The following is a 15,214-nucleotide window of genomic DNA, read 5'->3' as shown; positions in this document are numbered from 1 at the left end:
CGTCTGCTAAATCGTTCGTAAACACTGCACCAGAACTCCAAGGAAACCTTAGAGGCAAGCTGAAGATCCCTTCGTTCTTCTTTGACAGCATGTATCTTCAGTCAAGCGGCTTTTGAGGGTATGACGTCTGGCTGGACAAGGACGAGGAAGTGGAGTTCTACAGTATGTACAGTAGCGCGGGCAAAGCTCAGGACACTGTCGGGATGTCCCTCATCTGACCCCAGCGTACTAGTCTCGCTTCACGGTCAAGCAGACGTACGACAAGCTCCAGCCGAAGAGGACGTTCACACCACACATCTCCAACCATCACAACAGCGCCAGCGAGTGCAACGCTGACATCGCGATACACGGGCCGCAGAGTGCGCGGCACGGATGGGAATGGTACGAGATGGGGTTCTTCGCATGCTGGACGAAGTCGGGGTCGGTCACGCTGCTGTGCTTCGATCTGCCTGCGAAGTTGCGATCGGACATCCAGTCAATGACCTGGCCGCAGGATGTCTCTCTTTCTTGTCCGTACGCCGTGTTTCCGCAGGTCTTGGATGCGCTTCTTCGGCTGTATGATGACTCGGTCTGGGCGATCAGAAACCACATCAGCCAGTGGGAAGCCGTAAGTTTCGTTCGCCGCGCCTGTCGCTAACAGCAGTGAGGCTCACCACCAGCAACAGAGGAGGTTAGTAGATACCGACTACTTCCTTTTGCACGAGATCGCGAGACACGGGGTGCACGTCAGCGAGACTCTCAGCGTGGCCATACGGTCTCTTGACGCCATGCAGCATCACCATGAGCGGTTCCGTGCAAACAACGACCTCGCCCGCAGCAAGAATGGCCGCAGACGCTGGGACAAAGTCGGCAGTCGCTTCGAGTTCTAGCTCGGCCTCCTACAGGGCTTGCTTCAGCGGTCTGAAGCGAACAACGCGCGCATCCAGAACGAGATCACTCTAATAAGTCAAGTCTACGATAGGCAGTATGTAGCGGCCTTCCAAACTTACGATATCAGGCTTTCAACGCTGCCGCACAGAGGGACAGCATGGTCCAGCTGCAGATAGGAGAAGAGGCGAAGAGAGAAGCGTCGGCGATGAAGGCGATCGCTGTGGTCTCGATGACTTTCTTGCCAGCCCCTTTTGTTTCTGTAAGTTTTTCGTCCCTTATACTGACTGTCATGCGTTCATGTGGCTAAAACACGACCTGTCGCACAGACGATCTTTGGAACCAACTTCTTCTCGTTTGAGCCTGACAGAGACGCTGGACAACCGCTGTTTGCTGTGTCCCGTCAGTTCTGGGTATACTGGGCACTTTCTGTTCCACTGACTGTGGCAACGCTGGCTTTACCAGTACGACGACCGGCCGTTCACTTCGGCAATATCGCATCGAGCAATCAGCTGCAGATATCTGCCGTCGAGAGCAAGAGAGTGCAGCGAGAGCACGATGTCATCTGCTTCGAGATGGAAGCAGCTGGAGTGATGGACGAGTATCCGTGTGTAGTTGTCCGGGGCATCTGCGACTATGCAGACTCGCACAAGAACAAGGGCTGGCAGAACTACGCGGCAGCTACGGTGGCAGCGTGCGCTAAAGGGCTGTTGTCTAAGATCCCTGCGGTAGACGCTACTAGTAGTGCGCAGGCTACAGATCGACCCTTACCCCAGCACACTGCAAGCACACAGAACAACACGTTCGGCAAGAGCAGAGACAGCACCCAAGCAGTCGTCGTTGACGGGTGTGAGGCTGCGGGTGTTCCTGACGAGCAGGCCGGAAGTGCCGATCCGACATGGGTTCGGGCAGGTGTCGGACACGGAGCACAAGGACGTCGTGCTGCACAACATCTTGCCGTCGATCATCGACCATGACATATCCACTTTCCTTGAGCACCACCTCAGGTTCATTGTAAAGGAAAGCTATCAGGATGCTGACTGGCCGGGCGCAGAAGTAATCAGACTGTTAGTGCAGCATGCTAGCAGTTTGTTCATCTGGGCAGCAACTGCCTGTCTCTTTGTTCGTGAAGGGCTATTCCCCGATGTGAGATTGCGCATACTTGTTGAGTGCAGTATCTCTCGTGATGTAGCCGCGCCAGAAGAACAGCTCAACAAGATGTATCTCACAGTCCTACAGACCTTGGTCCAGCCTGGATACAGTACGCATGAGACGACGATGTACTACACCATGCTGCGACTTATCCTGGGAGGTATTGTGGTGTTTGCTTCTCCGCTTTCTATTAGATCCTCAGGTGCGCTCCTCGTCCCAAAGCATAGGATGCACTGTATGCTGAAGGATCTGCATGCTATTCTCAACATTCTAGAAGACCCACTGCAGCCGCTTCGTCTGCACCACCCTTCGTTTCGCGACTTCCTCCTTAGCATAGACAGATGCAGCGACGACAGCTTCTGGGTAGACGAGCGCAGCACACAAGAGAAGCTGGCGTTTCGCTGCCTTCAGCTCATGTCCGCGCCCAACGGCCTTCGGCAGGACATATGCGGTCTTTCGAAACCTGGGACGCTGAGAAGCGAGATAGAAGAGGAAGTAGTGGCTAGCAGCCTCTTGCCTGAGCTGCAGTATGCGTGCCGCTACTGGGTCGAGCATCTCGAGCGCAGCCAGCACAGCATCGCAGACGGCGACACAGTGCACGTCTTCCTCCAGATGCATCTTCTACACTGGCTCGAAGCGATGAGTCTGATAGGGGAGACAAGCCAGTGCGTGCGCTTGCTGGCAAGACTGCAGGCGCTGGTGGCGGTAAGGAGTTCGGCATGATACAAGTGCTTACGCTCGATTCGGAGGTACCAGATTGTATGTTGAGATTGTGTAAACCGCGTGCGACTTCCGCGCAAGTATCAGCGCCGCATATCCGACCAAGATGCCCAACTTGATCATCCGCACATGATATTGACTACCATCCCGCCGACGTCGGCGGTCATTGATATGGGTACGCCTGACATGGGAAACCCATTCAAGGAGAGTCCGGATTACTTTGCGTTCGATATGGGGAGTAGTAGGAAGAAGAAGCCTGAGCATGGTGGCGAGAGTGAGATGTTGCATATGTAAGTCTCTATTGTGAGTTTGAAGTTGAGTTGCGCTGACAAGTGATAGTGAGGATCTTTGATCCTTTGTACTCGCCGGCGATCATGGAGATGCCGCAGCCGTTGAAGCTACGTCATCTTTTGGAGTCATTCGATATGTCCAATCCTGATGGTATTACTGTTTGATAGTAGGTCATTTTGATCTGTGCGGTGTTGATGTCTGGCGTTTGCACTGTTTGCCGCTTTGTCCTGCTAAGTCTGTGAGTCTATTCGACGAACGTCAAGGAGGAAACAACAGAACAGGGTGTCATGCAGAAGCTTGCAATTGATTAGTGTATTAGGTAGCCCATACGGCATTATAGTCCGACCCTGCTTTTGCGTCCAATATAAATCCTGCGTACATAGTCCAAGCCACTCCAGTCCATGAATGTACTTCCATCGCTTGTCCTCTCCTTTTCATCTTCGCTGGCGTTGTGAGCTTCCAGATGCACGGCCTTGATCAGTCCAGGTGACGGCTTTGGTATCTCCTCTTGCACGTTGTTCATGTTTATTTCGCTTTTGAACCAACTGCGCACGCTTTTGCTCCTGCTCGTGCTTGCACTCCTTCTTTGCTCTTCGTCCTCGGGGTACTTGAGCCACCAAGTCTTGCGATCGAGCGAAAGCCAACTCGCTCGTGGCGGAGGTTTGTTCGGGCTCGGCAGACCCATCTCGTGCACTTCTTTGATAGGCAGTTCGTAGTACCGTAAGCTTGGTGTTGGCGCTTCGACTGGATCATCGTACGGCTTGATGGGTGCTGAAGATGCTACTGCGAGCGGGCAGCTTATCTGCCTCAGACGTCTTTGTCCCTCCATGATTGTCTTATTATGAGTTACGGGCTCGGATACAGTGGGCGCATTGCGCTTGCTGAACCATGACTTTGTGCGCTCGTGGTGCATTCCGAAATAGTAGGAAATGGCGGCGAGGAAAACAACGCATATTGCTATCGCAAATCCACTGCCGACATTCTGGCTTGTTGTGCTGCGTTTGACAGGCTTGTGATGCCGGGGCAAAGGGCTGGCGGAGATAGTTCGGAGGGTGATGAGCAGGTGGAGGGCGAGTGATTGGGCTGAGACCATTGTTTCGAGATGGTGGTGCTGTGGAACGGATGACTAGGGATTTTGAGGTAGTTAATGCAACGCAGAGGCCTGGATCATGGCCGAAGTTGAGTTATTCCTGTGCTGTTGGTACGCACGTCTAGATTTGGCTTCGCGTCGGGATTCGGGGACCTGAAGCGCATGCTCAGTCTGAGGCACCGCCCCATTTGCTCAGCAAATAGCAACATCGGAAACCGATGAATATCGAAATTGAGAATGGTTAGAGACTATTTCTTGTGGGGAAAATAGTGGGTGGGTCGAACGTAAGAACGGTCAGGGTGGTTGCTGCACTTTATCAACTTCCTTCTGCTGCGATACCATCTGATTTTCGATTAGCCGCGTCAGTCTCTGAGCCAGTTACATCGCATACCTTCGATTTGATCCGCGAGGGTTCGTTCTATCAGAATAGATTCCGCTTGCCAATAGGGATAGGGTGACTTCGGTGAATTCGTTCAAAAATTGGCAAGCGCGTACCACGCGTCCTCGCCGTGTTGCTTGATCAACCCTTTCTCGATTTCGTCTTCGCAGACGACCATGTTATGGAAGAAGGTAAAAGCATTGCGCCAGCCTTTCCGTTTCTGGAAAATTTTCAGATTTCGTCGCGCTGCAAACTTTCTCATCTCATTTGCATCGTGGATCAGCTTGAAAGCGAAGCACAAGCAAAGCTCGCTTGAGTCTGAGTGCAATGCCCTCTGACTTCATCTGTACAAGGGCTTTGTTGTTGCAGTATGCTTTGTTCTTCGGCTCCAGACGGAGGTTCTCTGCACCAGTATACTTCCAGATGTCCCAATCATTCCAGTAGAAACACTTTGCGGCGATCTTCGTCAGTTCTTCAGGGAACAAGGGATGGAGGCTGTTCAGATCGTGGAAGTTACGCGCGCTCTTTGATGGTGGAATCTTCGGCTCGTTGATGACAACGTAGCCTTTCGATGACTTTTGCTCTGACCCAGCTGTTGAAGTCGAACCGGCCCGCTGACTGCCAGAAGACTGAGGAGGTGCGTTAGTAACTGCATTGTTGGGCGTGGGGGTAGCCAGTGGGCCTACTGCTGGCACGAGAGTGATCTGCAGCAGCTTGCTGCTGACCAGCAGGCTGAGATGTCGGCTTGGATACACTGAATTGTGTCGTGGAGGTCCCAAACGTGAAATCGAAAGGAGAAGATTTCGGTGGCGAAGGGGCCTGGAGGTCTTCGGCCGGCTTCGTGGTGGCTGGTGTTGGCTCTGGAGGGGCGACTGGAGGGGCTTCAAGTTGAGTCACCTCAAGTGCTTGAAGCGATAGTATGAAGCGCTGGCGGAGAGCAAAGAGCGTCTCCAGGAAATTTTTTAGATCTTCGTTGTCGAAGCTCTTGACAATGTCGCAGTGAGGCCGTAGCTCATGAAAGAAATCCTGGATGACCCTGATCCACATGGACTCAAGGTATCGGTCAAGGCAAAGTCCCACTCCATCGAATGAGGCCAGGAGTAGTTGTGCGTGCTGGATCCATTTGTAGACAGCATATGTCGATGCAATATGCAAGTACCGGAGATCAAAGCAGCACAAGATATGTCATGGAAGTAGCGAAAGTCAATGCGTTGCCATCTAGATACCCGAGGACCTCGATGAGCCGCTATTCAGGCGACTCAAGGATCTCTGTACATGCCGCCGGCGTGCAAGCACTTGTGGAGTCGGTAAGTTATGCGCATTGACGCACAAGAGGTTGAGGTTTGCTTGGGATAGAGTTGAGACCTTGAATGATAAAGCTCGCTGCTTCTGGGCCAGGGGTTGGAGGAGAAGCGTGTTGGAGATCCTGAGCTTCCCTGAACATTGGTCATTTTACTAGCTCCAGAAGTTCCTTGAATAAGTTTGCTGACTCCAGCATCATCTGGGGCCTCAGACGCTGCAGCCAGGAAACCTCTAATTACTTCAGGTACTTTGGTGACAACAATAGCGCAAGCATCAACTGGATTTTGACCCTTCTTTCCAGACTTGAGTGTACTCTGCTGACTACCGATTACAGTAGGGTCAGCCATGCTTTTATTATCATCTTCTCTTCGCTTTGGAATGCGTTGCCACCGCCTAGAGCCGTTCCTTTCGACGTACTGATTGCCAAGTTCTCGCTTTTCATCCTTGTTGAGGAAGTTCCTGGTGTCTGGAGTCGAAACGAAGATGAGTTCTGCTTTTTTGACGGAGCGATTGCAGCCACGGTGGGGATCAAAGTTGGTGTAAGGGAATGGTTTAGCTGTGGATAGCGATGAAGATGCCTGAGTATCTGCGTATTGGGGGTAAGGACGAGTGCGGAGAGGCTTGGACACATCGAGTATCAGGCTGTAATTGTGCCGTATTGCAGGGCGTGGTACCTTTGGACAGAATTCCAGAGCCGCTACGGCAGGTGGTCGTGCAGCCATTGGTTGACTGTGCGAAAGGTGAGTCCACGCAACAGTAAATGTTGAATGATACTTACGAACCGTGCAGCCGCACAACAAAGCAGCAGTAAGTAGACGCATACCAGCCAGGATACCCAGGTAGCGGCAGGTCTCCCAGGGATCAGAGATTGTGTTATCGACGTAATAATTGTCAACGCGTTCGAAGGAGTAATCGAGCTCGCCGGATGAGCCGCTCAGAGCGTAACAGATCTTCTTGGTGATCACCGCGATTATAGCGACAGCCATGACAGGCAATGTGCAGACTAGCATGGCAGTATGCAATAGGAAAGAGGCTATGCTCAAAAGAAGCGACATGTTGGCGGCGCAAATATGGTAAATCAAAGCTGGTAGGCGAATCTGGTGTTGTGGTGTGGAACAGAGAGGCAAGCTCGGGGTAGAGCTGATCAAGTGCGTACTGCGTGGTGTGTGTCTGTCTATGGTGCGATCAAAATATTCGCAAAGTTATGTAGTTGCAGTTGTGCGAGCAGGAGTTTGCTCGAACTGAGTGTCGGCGCGGTGCGCTGTGATGGAAACAGATTTAGTGTGAGCGAGCGGGGAATGGGCTAGCTTGGGGTAGCCTGTAACGATGGAGTGACGGTGCCAATGATTAATGATATAACTGAACAGTGGTGAAGGTAAGGGAAGGTTTGCGCGTGGTGCGGAGTGCAGAGTGTAACCAGATGGGGTTGTAGGTGAATGTCAAGTCACGGAAAGAACACCACAAGCGGAGACGGCGGGAGCATGCGATACCTGAGCGACAAGAGCTGTTTATAGAATTTAGCAGGATGGTTATGCGGCAAGACGAGTTGAGAGCGAGAGCATCGTTATACCTTGACCTCATGCGTCAAGCTTTCTACCCAAGTGCAAGTCTAGTGTCTTCGCGAGAACGTACAAGAGCTCCAGCCTGTCGCACTTGACACTTTTAGCTTTGCCCATCCTGACTGGGTTTCCGACTATGGCTTCAACTTCTATCCGTCGGCCAGTCTGCACGTCTTGCAGCATGCTCGGCTCGATGCCGGCATGAATAGGTATCCGTGCCTTTGCGCGGCTAAGCTCGAACTGCACTTTCTCCATAGTGATGTTGTATCCGTGTGCTACTGCGATATCTCTGATCTCTAACATTACAGCTTCAATGACACCAGGGGCTCCGTCGTAACTTTCGAGCACATCAGTGTCCTTGCTGAATGCAAGTGCACATATTGGGTTCCAAGGCGCGTTGATGAGGAGCTTGGTCCACCTGATCAGCTGAATATCCTCGTGAAGGACAGCAGTGGCGCCGGCAGATTGGATGAGACGTGTAAAAGCTTTGGCATGTTGGTCAGGTGCAGACGAGGGGTATGCGCCAATCTCGATTCCTTCTGTCTCGCCATGGTTGATGACGCCTGCCGGTCGTTGAGTCACGGGGAGGTATAGTACTGTGCTGACGATCGGATTACTTGGGAAGGCCGTGCGGTACTCTTCTTCTATACCGACTCCATTCTGAAGCAGCACGATTGCAGTATGTCCTGGAGTTACGACTGGAGCGATCCACTTGGGTACAGTGCCGGGAATAGCTTTGCTGCACACTACGATGTAGTCGAACGGGGGTGTATTTGCAGACGCTGCCTCTTCGCAGCTCCGCACGACGTTTGGCTTGAAGTGGATGCCTTGACCGAAGATTGAGGAGTTGATGATGAAGCCATCCTTCTTTGCAACGTCGTAGTTGGATCGACAGACAGCGGTAGTAGTCGACTTTTTCGACAGCAGCCAGAGATAGACGGTCCCAATACCACCAGCACCAAACAGCAGGACTCTCGGCTGCGTGTTGGCTGTCATTTTGGAGCAATTGAGAGGTGGGAAGAACTGATGACTGAAGCGTGGAAGTAGCTCCTTGTCTTGCTGTTCGTAGGGCGTGGGTGCCCCACTTTCCAACCACGTCACGATGTTTGCCTCCATCTCCTTACCTACCGCAATCCTTTACGACATCGACGACCTATTGCCACGCTATGATTTTGATACTGATCACCTTTATGATGGCAACTTCAGCGCCCACGCTGCCGTGAGGGGCGCCATAATGGCGCCAAACTGCGATGGCGTAAGAACCATCTTTCAGCTTCCCGGAAGGGTGGATGCCCAGGTGAGTTGAGTCGACGCTGTAACCGACAAAGGTCATCAACAAATCAAGCAAGACCTTATCATATGCCTACAATGCAGACGTAGCTTGTATGTGGCCAATCTGCAAAGTCAGCTTTACTGAACAATACAGCGTGGGGTCTTCTTGGCTACGATAGGGTCATTCCCTGCTGAAGTGAGTATGTCCAGCTTCTACAGCCGCGCTGAACAACTTCTGCGAGAGTAGTCGAGTCAGCAGTCATTCTGTGGGTGTCAAGCCTGAACTGTTCGCTACCACTGGTAGACAGCGGCTTGATCTGGCAAACGCTTGAATTTGGCCCTATTTCGCGAGCGACACCACCTGAACAATATTTCATCCCCCAGGAGCCATGAATCCGACAAGATATATGAGGTTGTCCTTTACGAGTGACGAGTTAAGTAGGCTTGCGGGCAGAGATGTCATTGGAGTCTACCCGCATGCTTGGTGCGGGCTAAGAGCTTGGAATGTTACACAGTGTTCTACTTCTGGACTCAGCCTTGCGCGTCCAACGATATCAGGCTGTAGCACAACCTTGTTGCGAGCCTAAGTGCATATCAAGCGTACACCACTAATTCGAGTCTGATCGGATAGAACAAGTTCTTCTTGTCCCTGCGTCTACCCTATTGAGACCATGTTGTTCAATATCCTGTTGCTCGCCCTCGCTTTAGCCTACACCTCTTTCTCGGCTAGCATTATCTCTACTTTCTCTGACACCAATTGTCGGACTTCTTTCAAAAGTCTCACTGGTCCCAACGGCTACCCTGGCGGCACCCGCACCGACTTGAGACGAAATGGCGCGTATGGCAGCTTTCAGATCGTCAGTCTGGACCCTGATTGTGCGGGTACGCATGGACATCTTTTTGACTCAATAGTCTAATGACGCTGATCAACCTGAAGTAATTATCTACGGCAGTGACAAGACCAACGACCCATGCTCTGCAGTCCCAGAGGCTAAAGCACTCGGGCAGCCAATCGGCTGTTATAGTTCCACATATCATCAATAACGCATCGATATGTGTGACCTAGCCGCTGCCCAGGCTTCAGCACCGCCAAATTGAGGTTCCCGGGTGACGGCGTTAGCAAATCCAACGTTGACAAACGAAGTTGCAGTAATGCGTGCCGCTGGACTCTAAGCATGTCCTCCAGAGCGCCCCGGTCGACGACGAAGTTGGCGAATAGCAGTTGTGAGAAGCCTGGTTGACAGAGGCCGGGACCTAGGTTGAGGTGACAAAGTATTGTGATGCCCTGGGAGAAAGGGCCACAGAAACCGACAAGCCATGTCCGTTAGAGAGAGTTTGTTGCTGAAAGAAGGTCATTCGCCCTTTCAGAGTCCACACCTTCGTCGATGGTGATGTCAATCGGCCGGCTCAGAATGAAGTTCCTCCATCGTGCTGATCCAGCGCCGAAGAATTGGTTCGCTTCGCCCTTGAAACCGAGTTCCAGTCTGATTTTTCCGCATGGATTAAGTCATTTGATGATCGATAGGACAACATGATATAGATCGTTCAAGACAGCTTTCTCCACCCTTTCCTCACGGCTCAGTCGAACAGGTGAAGGCAACGGCATTTCGGCATGCGCACAGCTGATTCCGCTGAGCTCATCAAAGATCCAGCCATAGGACCAAGCGAGGAGATCGATTTCGATGACTTTCAGATTCTTCAGTGTACTAAGCACCTCCTCAAGGATGCTTACGTTGGGACCAGAGCTGTCGGCGTTGCGCTCTAAATTCTTGCGCTCCTGTAGGTCGGGGACTTAGCCCAGCAGTTCTGTGTAAGGAAACAGGTTCCCGCCGCTGACAGTGACCATGGTGACGAACTTGGCCAAGGTCGAATGCTTGGCTATCTCCAGAAATGTAGCCAAGCTGGTCGGATGGAGGATAGCAATTAGGTGGCGGTAGAAGCGGGTACTGTACATTGTGATTGAATGTGACCGAATACAAGATACGGCACAGTACAATGTAGAGCTAAAAGTCCTTTGGAGGACAAATCTATTCGAGCGTAGCAGTAGTTCCCCTTCTAAGGTCCACAACATAGGGATAGCCCTCTTGTTCTCCACCCCGAACGAGACGTCCTGTTTTTCTGATTGTGGCCATTGGGCTACACAAAGCCCTGGTGGTGAGCGCAACATTGCAGATGCCCGCCACGTGGACATTGTTAGTGTCGATTCCAATAAACTCGACTGGGAATTGTGGGGTCCGATACATCTCTTGCTCTAGTAACATCTAGAGAAATAGGAATTGGAGGTTCGCCATTCTTGAGACAGCAGCCTAGGGTTCCGACTATGCCCCATGAGGGAACCCAGTTGAAGAGAACCATATGTATTTTACAGTGTCTCGGTGCGCATCCTGAAAATGAACAAAAGTTTCGTGGTTGGTGAGTAGGTGTTCGAGGTGGAGGTGGAGAGGTTGCGCCAATGAAAGCTGTGCGAGAAACAGTGATTCAACATCACAATGTCATGATCGATGTAGGTTAACGGAAATGTGAGATGAAGTCGGTGAAAATCTGTTGCTGATTGGAGCAGATCACAGATCCGTTCTGGATTAGTTCTGCCCGAAGAGCTGACGTAACGAACCCTCTTTGAAGCATGTTCTTTCCAGGCTTGAGACCGGACATCGAAGTAACCGGGAACTTAGGCATCATCGGCCTCGAGTGGGGCTCAAAATGACAACTCCAGTCCTACGCGCGTAGGGAGGCAGAAAGTGTCGAGGACCTCCAGGACTAGTTGATAGACGCGGCTAAAAGCGCTGTCTCCTAGTCGGTTCCCGAAGCCACAGACCGGAGAGGAGCGCTTGAGCATATGTTTCCACCCGCATTCGATATCCAGGATGATGATTTCCAGCATCAGAGCCACAGAAGAACTGTTCAGTATCGATGCGAACCGTGAATGTCATGGTCGGGGATAGAGCAGTCCCCTAGATTGTCAGTCGAGGTAGGCGTGCGGCGAAATGAAGAGGGTACTTGTACAAGGTGCCGGTGTGGTGGAAGTACGAAAGAGCCTTAGAGGCGGTGAAGGTCAGTTAGTAGCGTGGCTTCCGTATTCGACCACGCTAAGCTTGCTCTCCCCTTCACCTCACCACTGAGAGTAACACACGGAAACTCAAAAGTATTCAACTTGTTCTGGTCTAGCTGACACCTATTCAACGCCTTTTGATGCATACGTTGTATCCATGGGCCTATCCATTTGCCACAACTCCAGGTACGATATCTCTTAATGCCGGTAAATATGATCAAAGACACCCTCCGCCAAATGATATACAAAACATGAGTCCACAATTAAACTCCTCAACGTCGCAACATTCCATACCGAAGACCGTGGGCATAGAGGCCCTACATCCTTCGCTGCTTGGTCGGCTGAAACATGCTCGACCCTTCTCGTTTCCTCTTTGGCGCTGAAGCAGCACCAACACCATGAGCAGTGGGCTTCAGCTTTGGCGCGTTGAATTGCTGGCCAGCTGGCAGTGATGGGCGAGGTGGCGCTACACTCTGTTGTGGGCCTGGTGCTGGCCGTTGTTTAATCTGTTGCTGGCTCAGCGTTGACTTTGGAGCCCGTCTGTCAGCAGCAGACGCAGATGCTTGCTTTGACAGGACCATCTTCTTTGGAGCCTCCTGCTGCGCCATTCTGACAAGTCGTTCCGGGATGGCCGACACCATACTCTTCTTCATAGCTAGCTGATGTTGTGGTGTCTGTGTGGCCTTTGTTCGTGCCTGGTTGCGGTCGAACATACCCCTCTTAAGTTTGTCCATGGCGACCTTCCCGGTCTTAGTAGGCGGCGCAGCCCGCCCGAAGCTCCCTCCACTACCCATTGACCAGTGGGCGCCGGAGCGACCGTAACTCTTATTCGTGGTCATAATGACGGTCTTGTTGCCTTCCCTACCCGCCTGAAGAGCTTTCATCTGTTCCTTCAACTGATTCTCTTGATCGAGCTTCTCCTTCTCCGCATCTCTCATGAGCTTCCTGTACACCTTGCTCCAGTTCTTGTCATCGCGCGGTGTATGTGGCTTCTTCTCCCAGTCTGGAACGTCTCTCCTGATATATCTTTTCCATATCTCCTTTGTCTCGCCTTGTATCTGTGGGCAATTTTCCTCAAGTTCCTGCAGCTGTGTTGGGTTCTGGATATGACGAAGGACGGGCTCGAGAAATGAAAACGGTATGTCTCCAATGTCGGTGAGCATGTCGATGTTCTTGATAAGGCGCTGCCTGGCAAGCTCGTAAAGACTTGAAACCGGCATCGTGAGGATGGAGTGTGGGTTTCGAGGATCGAGATGGAACAGGCAGACGGGTGATTACGAGTGCAAATTGTATTCTGCAGTCGAGCTTGTGACCCAAGGCAGAAGATGCGATACGAACGAGTATTGAACATGCGACGTGGTTTTGTGTAAGCTGTTTGCGAGGAACCAAGGGTCGTTATATGGGGAGCTTCAAGGGTGTCGAATCAAGAGGCGGCAGTACGTAGGTATTCCGGGGCAGGCTCAAAAGACCTCGGATACTTTCAGGCTGCATTCGACATACTGGGAACTTGGATTGATGCAGACTAGTCTCCAATGGTGAATTATGTGAAGGAGTGAATCGAAGACAGAGCAAACATGTGTCAAAGAGTGAACGAGCAGGGTGACGTTGGATCCGCGGGTAAGCAGCGGCACCCTTGTCTAGCGCCTCCCCCAATACTTCGCGGTCCGAAGTTCATTGATGCGCCCGAACGAGTACACCACCAACCCACAGATACCAAAGTCGTCCACACGCATACTCGACTAAAACATGGTAGCCATAGACTGGTCGCTGTTGCCGCAAGCAGATGAAGGTAGGCTTGAAGCCTAATCGGTCCTTTGCAACGCACCTCTCTGACCCTGGCAGATGCGCTACACAATGTATCTCGACTACTAGCCGTCGAGGCTCGACCATACCAGCAGGTCGCCGGTCGCCTACTCAAAGAGAACTTCTTCCACTATGCGCGACCGAAGCAGTTACCTTCACCACCTCCAGATGCCTCCGCTGCCGAAGAGGAGGCTGCGGCCAAAGTAGTGGAGCGCGAACAACAAGCACACAAGGTCGAGATCTGGCGAGAGAACATCATGAACGAGCTTTCAATGCTGGATTATGCGATTCTCCGATTCGAGTTTACGACGAACAGCAACCACACCGAGCGCGAACGATACGCAGTGGAGAAGGACGGCATCACCGCGAAACAGCAGCACGTCAGAGACACCATCGAAGAGCTGCGGGTGAACTTGGTCGACGCAAAAGAGACATTAGCCGTGCGCAAGACCTATGATGAGTTGACAGAGAAGATTACAAGCAGCAAGATGCTGAAGCCGCGGGACGAGCAAGCACTAGCACACGAAAAGCTAGACGACGAGATCGCGGAGCTCGAGCGCGAAGTGCAGTCTGCAAAGACCACGTGGGAAGAGCGGCGCATACAATTTGGTCGCATTGAAGAGGAGGCCAGGGAAATGCTGCGTATGATCAAGGACGAGAAGGAGGAGGCTGAGCGCAAGGAGGGCATGATGAAGGACGGTGATGAGGACGGAGAAGGTGAGGGCAGCACATCTAGGGGAGATGCTAGCCATGTCGGCACTCCAAGGCCAGACGGCGGAATGACACCCATCCACGTCAGCCAGGGCGGAGAGGGCTCGCAGTCGCTCAAAGTGCCCCCACAGGACAGACTGAAGCCTCTGTCGAGAGAGGCCAGTGTTGCGCCATCACCTGCTAGATCTTCTGGACACGAGGACACACCGATGGCAGACTCCAGCGCACCGCCAGGAGATGTGCAGGCCGAGGACTCGGACGGCATAGATGAAGGAGAAGATCTAGAAGAGGGGGAGGACGACGGTGAGGCCTCGCCAGACAAGATGGACGAGTCGTGATTGACCGTTACGCATTCACGTCCATGTCATTCTTGTTGCATAGCGCGGTGTTTAGGCTGGCAGCCATTTGGTTCATCTGTTCATCAATCATACTTCATACCCTGTCCCAGTGGACCTCATGATGCCTCAGCAATGACCTTCTTTCCTGCTGCAATTGCGTCTTCTGCCTTCTTGATCTCCTCTGCATTACCATCGGCGTCCTTACTGTTCTCCTACATTCTGTCAGCAGATCACTCACCTTACCATAGGAACAGGACTCACGAGCTCGCCCTCGAGCCTCTCAACTGCCTGCTCGATCCTCGTTCGAACAGTAGGGAAGACATTCTGCGTCTCTTGTAATGCTTGCTTCTGCGCTGGTGTCAGACGATAGATGTGTTCAAGAAGACACTGAAGCTCACCTCCTGCCTTAGCGTATACTCCTTGTTCTCATCGCCTTCGCTGGCCTCGAGCTTCTTGATGCGCTCCTCCTGCTGCACGAGCTCCTTGTGGTAGCTAGTTTCCTCCTTGACCAATCGCGTGACAGAGCCGGTTGCAACCGCGAGCTTTGAGGGTGGCGCCATGTTGGTTGTTTGACTGCAAGATGTAGAAGGTAGTAGCGGTTTTTGGCTCGAACTATGTGAGTGCTTTTGATATATATGAGCTGCTGCCTTGACGCCGTATGGCTGTTGCCCTGGCCGACGA

General features: G+C 52.2%; 7 protein-coding genes across 7 annotated transcripts; 2 read left to right on the top strand and 5 right to left on the bottom strand.

The window, feature by feature from the left end:
- Positions 1–120: 120 nt before the first annotated feature.
- BU25DRAFT_454846 (uncharacterized protein) lies at positions 121–3,091 on the top strand (the record flags this gene model as incomplete). Its single annotated transcript, XM_033709900.1, has 8 exons — positions 121–162; positions 233–607; positions 666–845; positions 998–1,129; positions 1,197–1,561; positions 1,620–2,724; positions 2,821–3,029; positions 3,079–3,091. 8 exons carry the CDS (start codon positions 121–123, stop codon positions 3,089–3,091), a joined length of 2,421 nt encoding a protein of 806 aa, XP_033565583.1.
- Positions 3,079–4,396, bottom strand: BU25DRAFT_185276 (uncharacterized protein). Its single transcript, XM_033700959.1, has one exon. The coding sequence runs from the start codon at positions 4,121–4,123 to the stop codon at positions 3,365–3,367; it is 759 nt and encodes a 252-aa protein (XP_033565582.1). The 5' UTR covers positions 4,124–4,396; the 3' UTR covers positions 3,079–3,364.
- A 1,362-nt stretch (positions 4,397–5,758) lies between these two features.
- Positions 5,759–6,856, bottom strand: BU25DRAFT_478912 (uncharacterized protein; the record flags this gene model as incomplete). The annotated part of the gene is made up of 2 exons (XM_033711012.1): positions 5,759–6,498; positions 6,580–6,856. 2 exons carry the CDS (start codon positions 6,854–6,856, stop codon positions 5,759–5,761), a joined length of 1,017 nt encoding a protein of 338 aa, XP_033565581.1.
- Positions 6,857–7,290: 434 nt separating this feature from the next.
- On the bottom strand, positions 7,291–8,384 carry BU25DRAFT_407047 (2-dehydropantoate 2-reductase). Its single transcript, XM_033705440.1, has one exon. The coding sequence runs from the start codon at positions 8,354–8,356 to the stop codon at positions 7,379–7,381; it is 978 nt and encodes a 325-aa protein (XP_033565580.1). The 5' UTR covers positions 8,357–8,384; the 3' UTR covers positions 7,291–7,378.
- A 3,384-nt stretch (positions 8,385–11,768) lies between these two features.
- BU25DRAFT_407045 (uncharacterized protein) lies at positions 11,769–13,255 on the bottom strand. The gene has a single exon (XM_033705439.1). The coding sequence runs from the start codon at positions 12,899–12,901 to the stop codon at positions 11,999–12,001; it is 903 nt and encodes a 300-aa protein (XP_033565579.1). The 5' UTR covers positions 12,902–13,255; the 3' UTR covers positions 11,769–11,998.
- A 123-nt stretch (positions 13,256–13,378) lies between these two features.
- BU25DRAFT_384625 (uncharacterized protein) lies at positions 13,379–14,661 on the top strand. The gene is made up of 2 exons (XM_033704331.1): positions 13,379–13,470; positions 13,524–14,661. The coding sequence occupies exons 1-2, from the start codon at positions 13,428–13,430 to the stop codon at positions 14,531–14,533; spliced, it is 1,053 nt and encodes a 350-aa protein (XP_033565578.1). The 5' UTR covers positions 13,379–13,427; the 3' UTR covers positions 14,534–14,661.
- BU25DRAFT_332887 (tubulin binding cofactor A) lies at positions 14,650–15,093 on the bottom strand (the record flags this gene model as incomplete). Its single annotated transcript, XM_033702461.1, has 3 exons — positions 14,650–14,742; positions 14,795–14,881; positions 14,932–15,093. 3 exons carry the CDS (start codon positions 15,091–15,093, stop codon positions 14,650–14,652), a joined length of 342 nt encoding a protein of 113 aa, XP_033565577.1.
- Positions 15,094–15,214: the final 121 nt, after the last annotated feature.

Source organism: Macroventuria anomochaeta (assembly GCF_010093625.1).
Source record: "Macroventuria anomochaeta strain CBS 525.71 unplaced genomic scaffold BU25scaffold_4, whole genome shotgun sequence".
Taxonomy (NCBI): domain Eukaryota; kingdom Fungi; phylum Ascomycota; class Dothideomycetes; order Pleosporales; family Didymellaceae; genus Macroventuria; species Macroventuria anomochaeta.
Note: the sequence above shows the minus strand (reverse complement) of the source record. Positions and strands in the feature narration are given on the sequence as shown.